This window comes from Echiichthys vipera, assembly GCF_963691815.1.
Source record: "Echiichthys vipera genome assembly, chromosome: 6".
Classification (NCBI taxonomy): domain Eukaryota; kingdom Metazoa; phylum Chordata; class Actinopteri; order Perciformes; family Trachinidae; genus Echiichthys; species Echiichthys vipera.
Window position 1 is genome coordinate 28,974,007 of NC_139831.1, and position 15,335 is coordinate 28,989,341.

General features: G+C 38.6%; 1 protein-coding gene across 1 annotated transcript in view; it reads left to right on the forward strand.

The window, feature by feature from the left end:
* The window catches only part of slc7a11 (solute carrier family 7 member 11), a 30,068-nt gene extending 16,454 nt beyond the window's left edge, over positions 1-13,614 (forward strand). Inside the window, exons 7-12 of the mRNA XM_083915741.1 lie at positions 1,482-1,605; positions 8,550-8,653; positions 8,962-9,058; positions 9,440-9,589; positions 10,220-10,397; positions 12,033-13,614. Coding sequence (XP_083771867.1) covers positions 1,482-1,605; positions 8,550-8,653; positions 8,962-9,058; positions 9,440-9,589; positions 10,220-10,397; positions 12,033-12,088 — 709 coding nt within the window. The 3' untranslated portion in view covers positions 12,089-13,614. The remainder of the gene's footprint in view (positions 1-1,481; positions 1,606-8,549; positions 8,654-8,961; positions 9,059-9,439; positions 9,590-10,219; positions 10,398-12,032) is intronic.
* The last annotated feature ends 1,721 nt before the right edge of the window (positions 13,615-15,335 follow it).

Below are 15,335 nucleotides of genomic sequence, written 5' to 3' on the forward strand. Positions count from 1 at the left end.
GTGAAATTTACAAGCAAACTTATTTAATGTATTTGAAAACAAAAAGAAAACATTTAAAATTCCTTATTCAAACTGCATTTATTTAGCAGTTATTTAATTATTTATATCTGTTGTGTGTGTGAGCATATCATTTTTCAGTTGTGTATATGAGAGCGTTTCAGTTGTGTGTTGTTTTGTTTTTACGGTCTGCCACTTAATTGTTTTTGGTTTACTCTCATGGCTGTCATCAACTTGTTCAGCAGCTCATTCTCCTAAACCCACTGTACTTTACCAGCTTAGCAGCAAACTACAGATAGACACAGTGAAGCATTTAGAGACCAAAACCAGAGCTAAAAGAGAGAGAATATTTTCTACTGTCAACAAATCCCACGTATAGACCCAAATCAACAATGTTCTAGGAAACGAGTGAGCCTTTTTAGATAAAACAATATAAAACAATATATGTCATTTAAGTCTTCAGTAGGAACCAATGGGCTTGGAGCTGAGAGCCAAAGACAGGGTAGGGAAGTCTGCAGAGGGGATTTTAGCCTTATTTTCTATCAAGCTTGCTTCAGAAAATAACTGTTTAAGTTTCCCAAAAACTTGAAAATAGAGTTATCCAATTAGATTCCGTTGTCGTTCTGCAGCTGTGGTCCAGACCTGTTTTTGTAGTAAGTGACAGGTAAATCAGCCAATCAAATATTGCCATTAGTGGGCGGGACAAAAAAAACCTTGCACTTCTCCTTCTTCTAGCAGGCCATTGTTATTTAGTCAGGTCAAAAAAAAAGAAAGAAAAAAAAACATTTAGAAGGGTCACGATCAAGGGCCAGTGGGCGCAAAGAAGTGAGCTGAAGTGGCGACAATGAGAGAAGAAGAGGAAAACACTGTGGCTAGCTTAAAAGCATTGCCTTTTCAAGGTGCTTTCGAAGCAACCATCGACCAATAATCAAATGGAAGACCAACTCCAGCTAGTTTGAGCTAATGCGGCTAATTCTGTAAACATCAGCTGGACGTACTCCCAGAGGCGAGTACGATTAGATCAAGTTGAGAGAATAGGCCGCAGTGAAGAAGCTACGTCCATTCTTTATACGGCCTATGGCGCACACGCTGTGACGGTGCCGTTGGACACTGTGTGTGGAGCTTTTTACCTTGTGGTGCTGAGATGAAATTTCGTGTGTGTGTTTGTGTGTGAATTAGAGCTGTGTGTCGTAGCTTGTTGTGCAACAAGTTAGAGATGTTCACGTCTTTAAAAAATTCCACAAAACATTATGATTTTAACACCATGAAGGCCCAGTGCCAGACCCCACGGTTCGCTACTGTAAGTCTGGAAGTATTAAGAAACTGTTAATTAAAGTGTTGAATGTCAGAGCCACACTGTTTCATCTGATTTTTATGATTTAAATACAGAAAAAGAGAGGGGAGGTCATAATAAAGGTGAGATGAAGGTGAGTGAGACACACACAAGTAAATGACAGTGTTCTGCATCTGTTATTATCCCTCAGGACTGTGCCATTAGCCATCTGTATCTCCATGGCGATTGTGACTTCCTGCTATGTGCTGATCAACGTGTCATACTATACTGTGATGTCAGCAGAGGAGCTCCTGGCCTCAGAGGCAGTTGCTGTGGTAAGTAATATTAATACTTTTCAACCAAGATGAAAAGATGTGTTGTGTCAAGGTCTGTTCCCCAGTCGAATAGTGTTTCCCTTCTGTACTGTTTCCCTAGTGACCCCTTGTGAGGGTAATGTGTAAGGTTTGGCTCAGATTTAGGTAGGACACATGTCGTTGGGGGAGAAAGTCTTTGATACAACACCGGGGTGCCGTTTTTTTGGTGCCCCGAAACACAGTTTGATGTTCACTTTCATTAATTGCAAACTTATAATTTCAGTTCACTGTTCATCAAAAACGTGCATGTGGATGCGCAACACTGCCATCAGGCCCACATAGGCAGACCACTCGGCTTTCAGCACTTCCTGATCGATTATTTTTAGAATGCCCAAAGCTAACTGACTCTCTCTATAACAACAGTGTACTACCACCAAAGCCCCCAAATCATGGATACTGGGTACTGTAGTTCCAAAATGAAGAGAACGATTAACTCCACAAATAGAAGTAGGACCAAGAATATTAATAGGAGTAATATGTTGGCTAGAACCATGACAGTAGGATGCGAATTTTGGAACTTTTCCTGAATAAAATCTTGCTATACTTCCTGTACAGTCAAACTAAACAGGGAAACAGTAAGTGCAGTCTTTTAGTAATGCTACCCTTGTTTGTCAGCTTCTAACCAGCAACCGTCAACAGTTATTTTGAGTTCTGGACATTTGGAGTCAGCCTTGGCTCTCCTGCAGTGCTGTTAGCTACTTTAAAGCATTTAGATGAGGTCTCACCTCTCTGCTATTAGTAACGTTTACTGCTAATGCAAGCGCCTTCCTGCACTTAACATGTAATTATTAGCGAAGCGTCTCTGACAGTTTGGCTTCCCAGCAGCTGTTAATGTGATTTTTCCAGCCCAGCCCTTTTAATGCTAATCACATCACGGACATCCCCTAATAACAGCCACCGTTGCTTATTAGACTGAGGACTGCTATCACTGCTACTGTAAGCCTATAGCTAGGGAAGACTCATTCACTGAGAGATCTTGGATCTATTCTAATGCAGTTAGTTTTATTGCCCAGTACACGATGAGGGATAGGAGAGCCTTAAGAAAGGTGTTAAGAGCATTTATCTGTTCTTAGACGGCTGTGATATGATCATATAATTACACTCTGTTCTTCCTCCCTCACAGACAGCTGGCAAAAGTTTACATCTCAAACTGAATATGTCTAGAAGTTGTCTTGAGGTGACTAGCCTCAAGGCATCAGTCATTTTAGACCACATAAATTAGAAGAATATTCACATAATGTCAGAGTGAAGGCTAATAGTTAAAAAGAGTTTGAAGAATTACAGACAGATAATTATCCTTTTGTGCGGAAGTTAGTCATCAAATAAGTTTGAGGCATATTGAAGCGTTGATAAATGCATAAGTAGTAGGTTCTCTATTAATATAAATGAAAATATAGAACTGAGCAATGCTGAAACACTAAGTTGAATCTAGTTGTGTTGTGCTAGTCTGTATATTAAACTCAATTACTTTGAGAGCAATAACAGGTTCCACCCATAGACGGTTTATAAGAAATGGACGAAGCTGCAGTGATGTCACCCAGTTGTTTGTGGTTTGACATTTTGGCCATCGCCATCTTGGGTTTTTGAAACCAAACGTGACCATATTTGGGCTAGAGGGGAGAGCTGAGTGCTAAGCCAGACTACACCACATCACGCCAGTAGGCTCCGATGTCTGCACCAACAAGACATACCATTTCTATAGAAAATTAGAAATTAATGATATAAATATACAACACCTTTCCCAGCTTAGCTTCACTTGAATGAACCAGAAAATTGAAGAAGACTGGTCTATGCAGACCACTAAGACTACGTTAACACTGCCGTTTCAAGTGACCTGAATCCGATTTTTTCTCTCATATGTGACCCATTTCTGATTTGCTTTTGACAGTGTGAACACCACAAGTTGCATTGAATATGACATTTTCTAATCAGAATTAGGTCACTTTTAAATGTGCTACTGAATCAGATACGTATCAGATTTTTTTGAATGCGCAACCTGGACAGCCAGGTCATATTTAATGTGGCTTTGATGTCATTCTGACCCACGCTGCTCTTTTTTGGAAATGAATGACATATAAAGTTTATTGAAAAAAAACCCTTTGCCACAGGCAGGAGCCAGGAACCGGATCAAAACAAATTAATTAATATTTAGGGTGACACTTCAGTGCAAGCTAGACCTGGTCTCGGTCGTTTCCTAACCGATCTATTTTTGATAGCACTTTGAGGGGCCATAGAAGAATGTGAATGGACAAATAAAAAATCAGATTTGAGCAATAAATCGGAATTGTGCATGAAGACCTGCAGTGAGAACGGAGCCAAAGGGTTCAACATAAAGTAAACAGCTTGGCACTTGTTACAGAATCAACAGCAGAATACAACGTCACCAAGGCAACAACGTGAAAAATTACACAGCAGTATCACAAATTTTCTTTCATACTCTTTCTTACAGATGGGATATTTTTAAATGTATAACATATTTTTTAGCCAGAAGTTGCTGTACTGTTATCTTTTCAACCGTAGCAAAAAGGGGTTGAAAACGTTTTATGTTGTGTGGCTACAAAGGCAGTGATGCACTTAAATTCTGGATATGTTATGTGCCTATTGACCTCTGTTGGTGTCTGCTGGAACATAATAACCACTTTGGCCGTTCTCATAACTGATCCACATCATTTCCACGTTTTTCACTTCCTTTCACTATTTCCTAAGCAGGTTATGGTAACAGGCACATTATAAAAGACTACATACAAATAAAAAACTAACCAAGACAACAAAACAAAAACAATCACCTCCCTCAGTCTCAGAGAGACCCGTTTCTGTGTAGAAATCCCCAAATAATAACTGCACACATTGTGATCTTTGTGTTTTCTGTACAGAGTATAATACATATTTTTCAGGGGAAATCCTATTTCTGTAGGTGGAATGCATTTTCTTTTCCGCTGTCAATGCCACACCGCTGTGTTTGGAATATTTTGCATTTTTCTATAGAAGTCAAGCATACTTAACAGAATTGCATCATTATACAGCAGAATACATACAGAAATGATCTTAAGTGACAACATCATTTCAGTGTCCATTTGCATAGAACAACAAATACACATGTGTAAGACCCCCCCCCCCCCCCCCCCCCCCCCCTACAGCCGTGCTGGTCTATGGAAGTGTGGACTGTGGTTAATCAGCACTGAATGGCTTCATGAATAATAAGCTGCTTTTGTTCCCACTTCTGAATGACCCATTAATGACAATTACTGCCAGCAGCCCTGTCAACTGCTCTAATTTCATCGAACCAGCTACAGTTAATAAATTAAGACAAACCACAATTCAATAAACTGATAGCTGAAGACGTATTCACAGTGAGATAATTCTTAACAGAACCCCGCTACCCTTTTTAAGAAGAATATACTGTACTTATTTGCTTTCTTTTTTATAAGTGTGCTTAAAGTACAGAGCTGGAGTACAGACACGGAAAACTGGAAGAAGAGAGAATTCAGTTCAATTTTATTTACAGTGCCAATTCATAACAAAAGTTATCTCAGGACACTTTACATATGGAGTAGGTAAAGACCACACTCCTTGACTTATTTATGATTTACAGAGACCAAACAATTCCCCATGAGTTGCAATCTTGTGCACACAGTGTGATAGCATGATTCAGATAGTATTGCAGATATCTTCTTATTCATTTTAATATCTGAATCATGCGATCTTAATGACAGAAAGCAGACTTAATTTACTTCAGTAAGCCACAAACCATGGCAACAACAAGTGTGTCCCATTGACTGTATTTAAAGATGGACAACTTGTCTCCACTTCTTTCCCACTGTACAAATGTGAAGCTAATTATGTCTTTTGAACCAGTCTGCGCAGTAGAAATCTGGGGGTATCGGCGTACCATACATTCACCCTCCCACAGCTGTACCATACATTCACCCTCCCACAGCTGTCAAGCTGCCATAACTGCTAACATAGAGGGGATGGGATTTATGCCCTCATTCACTTATTTACTATGTCCTATATAGTATTTTTTAAATAGTGCACTATATAGGGAATGATAAAACAAGATTTTTTTTTTTTTTTAAATGGTGGCGTCAGTAAATGCATATATATGTGTGACCTTAGCGGGTGCGACCCGCATCATGTAAACAAACGGAGCTGTAAACCGGGCCATTCAGGAAGAGGTTTTTTGATTGCTGTTTCAATGTTAAATCCTAAATACATTGTTGAAATTTCGATGGTATTAAAGTGGGGATTGCTTTTAATGGTTGTGTGTCCCTAATGCAAGCTATTTGCCCTTGATGCATTTTTACAAGCGAGTAACAGTAGTAAACGTGTTAAGGAACAAGTCAGCTTGTGAGGTTGATTGTAACTGCAGTTAGCTCTAAAATACCTGGCTACCGTTAGCACCTCTTCTGCTTTGTCTTCTCCTCCAGTAAAACACCATTGCATTGTGGTATACAGGATACAAATGTAGTGTACATCGTATGTACACTCAAATAAGCTGTGCATTGTGGCTATTTTATAGTGGACTCTATTTTGAATGAAATCATCCATTGAGAATTCGAACAACACTACAAAAAGAATATGATGAATGTGATAAGGAACGATTTTGAAACCAGCTCCTGTCTATGGCGTGTCCCGCCCAGCCACACACGTCCCTTTTTAGTGTCCTATTGTGTTGTCAGCATACTGCAGCTAGTTTTGTAAATGCTGTGCATGCAAGTTAGTGAAGATGTTTCTTCTTTCGCTTGTGCTGTCCTGTATATTTTGTCCGCATGTGTTGTTTTAATTTGCAGTGCATTGAGCGCTCAGGGCCACCGTAACTTCATGACAAATTAGCTACTAGCAGCGAGCTAATCACTTGTTATCTCATTTTAGGAGAGGAAGCTCATGAGTGTATTTTCTCAAGTGTTGGACTCCTTGGATAAAAACAAATAGTCTGTGATACATTGTTCACTTGGCAATTGAAGCCTGTACAGGGTTCCTACACAGTATGGAAAAGTATGGAATTTAATTTGAGTAATTACCAGGTCTGGATAAGTTTGGAAAAATGTTTGTATTGTTTCCAGACTATTATCTCACTTTCTAAATTAAAATATATTAATCTATACAACTTTCTAACGCAACGCAATCAAACTACATGTGTGCATCAAACTACTGGTTTGATGCACAATTCCACTTATTCTGTTCACTCTGTTTATAATGTTACTGGTCTGTTGCACTACGCCACTTATTTATTCTGTTTATAATGTTACTCCGGTCTGTTGCACTACTCCACTTATTTATTCTGTTTAAATGTTACTCCGGTCTGTTGCACTACGCCACTTATTTATTCTGTTTAAATGTTACTCCGGTCTGTTGCACTACGCCACTTATTTATTCTGTTTAGAATGTTACTCCGGTCTGTTGCACTACTCCGCTTACTTATTTATTCTGTTATTATGTTCACACCGGACTTATTCTGTTACTATGTTCTTACTGGTCTACTTGATTCTGTTAGTTATTTTAAATTATGGTATTAATGCACTACTCCACTTTATTCTGTCTATCAGGTCCTATATTGTATCCATCACAGCACTATGGTCACTTTATTTTTCTGTATTCATCTGTTACACAGAGCTAGCATATACTTAGACTGCTTTTTCCTGCCATACACCACTATCACTTTATTATTTAGCTTATAGTTATATATTATATTTATACTCTATTACTGCACTATAGTTCTGTTTACGTCTGCTCATTACACACATGTATCATGTCTGACCTCATCTGAATCAGATCACTGTCCACTACAGTTCTGTTCATACCTGTTTTAACAGTCTACTGCGTGTTTACATCTTATACACCCGTTCACATTTCTGCTTACATCTGATACACGCATGTCTTTCTACATCTCACGCCGACGATGTTCTCCGTATCTAACCTGTACTAACACACTAACATCCTGACAATTATTCTACCTGTACTAACACACTAACATCCTGACACTTACTCTTCTCTTACACTTTATTCTTGTGTTAGGTTAAAATGTTTTTGTATAGTTGCACTGTCGTTATTTGCTGCTCTGTGTGCCCTGAATTGCCCCCCGGGGACAAATAAAGTTTTTTGAATTGAATTGAATTGAATTGAATTGACGCAGCCGACCTGTAGATGATATGAAAATAATGGTATTGGGTTACCATGGTTACTGCTCACGGTGCGACTGTAATTCTCATTTATTGATTTTTTTTCCTTACGTATCGTCTACATTTTATTTAAGATTTTTTTTAATTTATTATCATTTTATTTATTTACAAGTATGTTTACTCATTACATCTAAAGCCAATGAAGCAAAGACTTGTGTTTTCTTTTGTAGTTCCTGGTTAATTGTCCATTTCTAATGTTACTGTCTTAAGGGGTTGCAGGTTCACAGTTATTAATTGCACTTTTTTAGCCTTTAGTTTGAATAAAATGCTGTGTATTGTCCATGTCTCAGTTTGGAGTTCATTCACTTTAATGAGCTACAATACGTAGTTAAAAATGTCTTCTAATTTTATGGCAACATAATACATAGTGAGAAATGAACATACCATTTATTTACATAAGCATTTAACAATTGGTATTTAGATGTTTAATGTTGACTGAAAAATCCTCAGAGAAATTAGAGTCTGAAAAGTATGGGATTTTGAAATGGAAAATGTGTAGGAACCCTGCCTGTAAGTGACAAAAACAATGAGTTTCTCAACGGATAAGCTAGCTATCTTCACACCCAGAGGACAGATTTAGTAAAAATGTTTTAGAATAATGTAATCTACCTTGTCATGAGTTTGGGAGCAGATACACTGCTGATTCATGCTGGCTCCTTGTAAAGCAGCAGGTACTTTTGCTCACTTTGCTCCCTGTCTGTGTCTCCCTCTGTTTCTTCCTGTCAGACTTTTGCAGAGAAGCTGATGGGGAACTTCTCCATAGCAGTGCCGGTGTTTGTGGCCTTGTCCTGCTACGGCTCCATGAATGGCTGCCTCTTTGCCTTATCAAGGTACAGATGCTTATAGCTGGCTTTGGTCTCACGCACTTAACAATGACAACACACTACTTATTTGCCTTACAATCTAGTACACTGAGGAAAAACTGTTTTAAGTCACTTTTACTTGCTGTTTTTTCTTGAAGGCTATTGAGTAACTGTCAAAGAAACCTAACACTTCCTGCTGGTTTTCATTTGAAAATCCTACCAGCCATGCCTTTTGAGCCACAGGAAGGCTTTTTACTGTACGTGAAATATCTGTATAGAAAGTGTTTCATATGTGTGTGTGTGTGTGTGTGTGTGTGTGTTTGTGTGTTCACCAGAATGTTCTACGTGGCATCCCGTGAAGGACAGCTCCCTGAGGTTTTGTCAATGGTCCACATCAACAGACACACTCCACTAGCTGCTGTCCTCATATTGGTCTGTTTACTGCAATATCAATAATAACTGTTCATTAGACAATACTGACAATACAATAATATTACAAATACCCTCATTTGAAATAAGAATAACTGATAACAACACTAACAATTAACCTTGAAAAAGTACTACTATGTTGAAACAAATAATACTCATCATATTACATGTTCATTATCCTCTACTAGTAATGTATTGTGAATAATAATATTGTTGCTATGGTTACCTTCATATACCTTGCATGCCGACATATGGTTAAAAAAATTTGATAAGTAAGGGCTGATGCCTGATATGGAAATATCTTAAAGTAAGTAATAACCTTTTTACTTCTTACATTTGTGTGTGTGTGTGTGTGTGTGTGTGTGTGTGTGTGTGTGTGTGCAGTATCCTATGACCATGCTGCAGCTGTTTGTGGGAGACATCTACAGCCTATTGAACTTCATGAGCTTCCTGCGGTGGCTGTTCATCGGTGTGGTGGTGCTGGGTTTAATCTACCTTCGATATACAAAACCTGACCTCCCCCGCCCCTTTAAGGTACGAGTTTGCACACCTGTGCACAGCTGTTGCAGTACTGAATCCTGTCTGAATCTGTGCCACAATATTAACCAGAACACAGGTGTATTCCACAGTAACTCACTTTGTTCTTGTAGCAATGTTTCATTTCTCATAGAGAGCCCTAAGCGGGGTATGAACATGTAATGAACATGTGAATTAGTTAAAGTGTAATTTCGGCATAGAATCATCCCATGTTCTTTTTCAGCACTTACATACATTAAATAAGCCATCAAGACATTTCTTTCATGTATGAACTATTAACGGAGCAATCCAGAAGAGTCGCTAACAGCTGGACGTGGCTAACACTGATTAGCTCGGGGCGTTAACGTGTATTGACTCTTATCATGCTACTGCAGAGGTTTGGTTAGAAAAGCTGTTTTAATGCCTTCACTGTACTACCCGAGCTAATCAGTTAGCTCGGCTAATAGTCGTTACACAAAAAAAAAACTGTCTTGATGGCTTATTTAATGTATGTAAGTGCTGAAATAGACCATGGGATGATTTGACGCCGATGACACTTTATTTCCACAAAAGTGTGACTACTTCCTCACCATCTGCTCACCCACAGTATATATAGAAATGACAGATGCCCTCCTAAATTGTGCACAGGTTCCTCTCTTCATCCCAGTGGTGTTCTGCCTCACGTGTTTCTTCATGGTCTTCCTGTCCCTGTACTCGGACCCGGTCAACACAGGGATTGGTTTTGCCATTTCCCTGACTGGCCTCCCCGCTTACTATATTTTCATTTACTTCAACAACAGACCAAAGTGGCTTCAGAGGGCTTTAGGTAAGTCATAACTAACAGGTGCTTATACAATGGGAACTTTATATTCAACAGCACATATGACTACAATACATCGGATGTCAAAATTGGCCAAAAATGACATTTGAATATTCATTGTTAAAAAACTCATAGGTTAGAATATATTGAATATCTGCTTTTGTGCATCATGTCCATAAAAGGGAAAACCAGAAGTCTCAGTAAACGGGTTCTAAGTGGAATATGTGTGGAACATCCTTAGACTTTTAAAACCAGTGACAGGAAGAAACATTTGATCAAAAAGGGTAACTGGGTTATACAAAGAACGCTTATTCAGACGGTTAATGTGGGATCCTTGAGTGAGAGATCCCCCTGATATATTGAGGCTCTCATTGTAGGAGGTCAGAGTCAACTTCACTTAGCTAGCCACATTAGCCAAGCGCTACGATTAGCTTTCAAACACCAAAAATTGTTTTGGCAAATTAACGCTGAGAACCTGCACAAACATATTAGTAAAAAAATATGGATTTTTGTTTTGTCATCTTTCCAAGTTTTCAATGAGTGAACGGTAAGAATGGAAACAGCTACCGTAAATTTGATTTCCAATAACATTTCAACTAAATAATACATTTCCAAATAATTTCCAAATGCTGGTTAATGCTAAAATTGGTAACTTTCTGTAAAAATATATATGATATGTTGTTAATGTATTGCATATTTCTTCTGGGTTTACATCTCTCCCTTATAAGATAATCTGATTTGATATGATTCAGGGAATTATACAAATTCATATATAATAATTCAGTTAGATTTGATACGATACAATTTGATACAAACATTTGTTTAATCAAGACATACAACAATTTTATAAGAGTGACTCTGCTGCTTCCCCTCAAATAGATATATTTCATAAGACCAGGGAATCCTAAGTAGAATTGTTATTTTACAAAATGGAATCAAATCTCTAATTTCAGAACAACATGTCACTTTTCCAATAAACACAGATGGACAAAAACAAATCAACAAATCAAATTTAACGTATTTACCATGTCACCAAAGATATAATTTCATTCCCAGAAGGCATGAGTTTAGGGTAGCACTCCACCTGTTGGGAACTCTTTAGGAAATCTGCTTTTTTATTGTGTAAAATCACTTGAAAATCTGATTTTACTGAATTGTGTACTAATTGATGGAGATAATCATTAAAAGAAGTGAGTCAAGTTTTGGAAAAGGTTGCTATGGTGACAGGGTAATTAAAAACTATGTCATAATTATTACCTGTCATTTTGTTATGATAATTAGACATCTAATTTGCGTTTATTAAGTACATTTTAATAATGAATATATGCTACAGACGTTTGTAGCTAGATTATGCATTAATATGGGCATGGAGAGAAAGATGAACTGAGGCACCATGCAGTCATCTTTCACTTTACACAAAACAGATGAGGGATTTTTTTTCCTTGCATTTTACGCGCTGGGCTGTGATACCAAATGGTAACGTAATGGACGAAACCGCATTATGTGACGGGTTGGGATGAGAATGGGTTGTACTAACAGCACATCTTCTTCCCAACATTGTAAATGTTGTTTGTAATTTTGAAAGACCCCTCGTGTTTTTCCATACATTCTCATTAGGTGTGGTTTTCTTTGTGTCCCCAGATTCCTTCAACAGAACCTTGCAGATCCTCCTGGTTGTCGTGCCTCCTGAGCAATAACAGCTCTCACGTTCACTACATTATATCTACAAGGGCAGTAATTATGGAAATATATATATATATATATACTGTATATATATATATACTGTTTACTATATATACATGCTCAAAATATGTATTGTCGAATTAGAAAATGATATTATATTAAATAAATGAAGGTCACAAATTTCCAGTATTAGTTCTCAATGTACTCATAAACTGTATATAAAGATGGACAATACATATTTGTTACCAATGTTGAGTCAGTCACAGCTGTCAGTCATGACGTTTCACCCTGTTTTTATAGCATCAAATAACTCAAATTCAAATTAAATGTATCAGAAAAATGGGGGCGCCCGGTGGCTCAGTGGTTAGAGCAGGCACCCAAAACACAGAGGCTATAAGTTCTCACTGCAGCGGCCCAGGGTCCGCCTCCATTTGCCGCATGTGCCCCCCCCCCTCTCTCCCATTTCCTGTCAACCTCCAACAGCTCTATCTAAATAAAGGATAAAAATTATTGAAAAATTTTCAAAATTGAAAACTTTAGTGTGATAAGAACTACCTTCAATTCCCAGTCGGCAACATTTGTTTGATTATATTCACTGAAGCAGACACTATGCTCCCATAGAACAACATAAATCATCCGATTTAAGGAAAAAAAAAACGCCCCTCTACGTGTACCTAGAGCCTGTTTTGTTTTTTTTGCAAAAATCCACCGCGCCCGTATCATCCTGTCCACTCAGCGCAGGGCTGTGTGAGAGCTGACTGTCAGGCACAGTTTGTGCACAGGCCACAGACCCCCCCCCCCTCGCGCATGTTAAAATATCACAGCCTCAAGCTAGGTATACGCTAAATGATGTTAGCAGTTGCTATCTATTAGTAATTTAGCCAGTTATCCCCTGCTGTTTATCGTTGAGAGAAGACAGAGGGGCATTTACAGGAATCTGGTGCACACGCACTGACGAGCACTCGATGGGAGGGAGCTGAGGAGCTCGGTGGTAGAGGGGGAGGGGCGTGAGAGTTGTAAACACACAACCCGATCTACTAGACTTGCGAACTGCAGCTTTAAATGACAGAAACCATCTTTGCGAAAATTTTAAAGGGGTGCACATTGATATTTTAGTTTGGCACACGTCCCATCCACTCACATGGTCGGGGCGGGGCTAATGACCTATGCTGCAGCTAGCCACCAGGGGGCGATCAAGATGCTTCACTTTTAGGGAGCTGTCAAACTGTTCATCTTTTTATACAGTCTAGGTGTACTGCAGTGCTGTGTGTGGGTTGTTCAAGTGGTGTTGCCATACTCCAGCAGAAGCAGTAGCTTGACTGCTGTGGCTCCATACAATCAATGTCAAACACTACTGTCTTTCTATTCATTAAAGACAGGGCAGGGCAGGCACAGTTTAGTTTAGGAGGTGCGTAAGAACAGACATCTAGATAAAACATCCAGGATTTTTTTGTCCATGCTTTAAAATAGTCAGTTTAGCTGTTGAGTTTCATTCAACATTTCTCCTCCTTCATGGTATGCTTGCTAAAGGCATTCATTTAAAATGGTATATATATATATATATATATATATATATATATATATATATATATATATATATATATATATATATATATGTGATCATAGCCCTGATATAGTACTGAGCTGAAATCTAACTCAGAGAGTAAAACTGCTGTTGTACTCTCTAAAACTCATTTAGTACAAAGATTTAAAGTCATAAATGTCTGCTGAATGTGAGTTTATTAGATGTGTTTTATTAAAGGATAAAGATTCATGTTGAAAGAAGCAAATTAATTTTACATTTACGTCACTGTGTTATTCATTGCATTGTGATTATGTAACAGTACATTTTCTTCTCAACAGCCCACACTGGGTCTGAACAGAACAAATCGCTGTGCATGATACAAACATTGTCTGGACTAATGTGATTTTATTAGTGATAATGCAGTTGGTTCTGCAGTGTAGGCTATTAACTGGTACTGAACTAATTAACTGCATTGTTTTAACCACAGGGTCATGGATTTGATTCATTGATTTTTTATGTGAAATGTAGAAACACCCACGAAGTTGCTGTGCTGCCTCACATTGTCGAGTTCTTGTCTTGTATTTTTTTTTCTTTCTTTTACACAGTTCCATGTAGTTCTTAACCATTGGCGGGCTGCATAGCCACGCATAAAGAAAAAAACAGACCAACTGCGTAAAAATAGAGATGAGCCAAACTCAAATGTGTTACATACAGTATGTAGCTTAGTTCATTTTTTGCTGGTTCCAATATCAAATATTGTGAAATGAGCATCATGTCTTAAAATTCAACATCTGTTTGGATAAATAACTGTACAGAGAGGGATCCCCTATGTTCAGAGACTGAACTAAAGGACACTTCCAGGAAGAGGCAGTCTACAGTCTAATGAAATCCTGGTAATAATCCACGCTAACTAATCTAACCCTTTGTCAATCTTTGCATTTTCATATTGTGTCCTTGAACAAATGTTGGGGCTGGCAGATTACAGTATATCTGTTGCATTTTATCGTGTTTTATCGTGTCATGTCCTAATCCCCACAAAGTTAAACGCACACTGCATACATACACATCTCCTGTAATGAGCACACACGCTGCCTGAGATCCTCAGTTACAAAGTCACAGCTAAAACCTAAAGGTAGAGACACACCAAGCTAACCCTGACTGGCCAATGGTGAGCGACCGCCGCCCTTGTTTTTGGAGTGTGTGCCGCACCGTTGGCACTTGTTGTCTAGCCTTGCAAGATCAGGATGGTCTTGTGAGGCTAGCCAACGGAGAGCCAATGGAGAAAATTATGAAAATTAAAGTTTGACCAGCAACCGAACCAATCAGCGTTGGTTTTAAGGTGTGTCAAAGTGTGACGCAACGAGAAGTAACTGTTCAGTGTAAACAACATGGCAGCTTCCATGTATGAGATGAGCGTAGCTATGGAACAAGCCGCTTGTTAACTCTTCTTTCACTTGGATCCTTCTGTTGAATATGGATCGGGCTCCTGAAATTGTGCCTTTTATCTGTAAATTCACGTTACACAAACGGCAAATATCCATTACCCACATGTTGTTTACTTTCTGAGCTTTGCCTCAACGCTGATAGTACGTCATACACTTGTTGATCTGATTGGTTGATTTGGCCCGTATGTTGGTGATAGACAGATGGTTTATCCAATCGGCAACTAACATTTTCGCGTGCTAACTGGCTAACTGAGTCTTCCGGTTTTCCTTTTGCAATGATGCCCCCTGCTG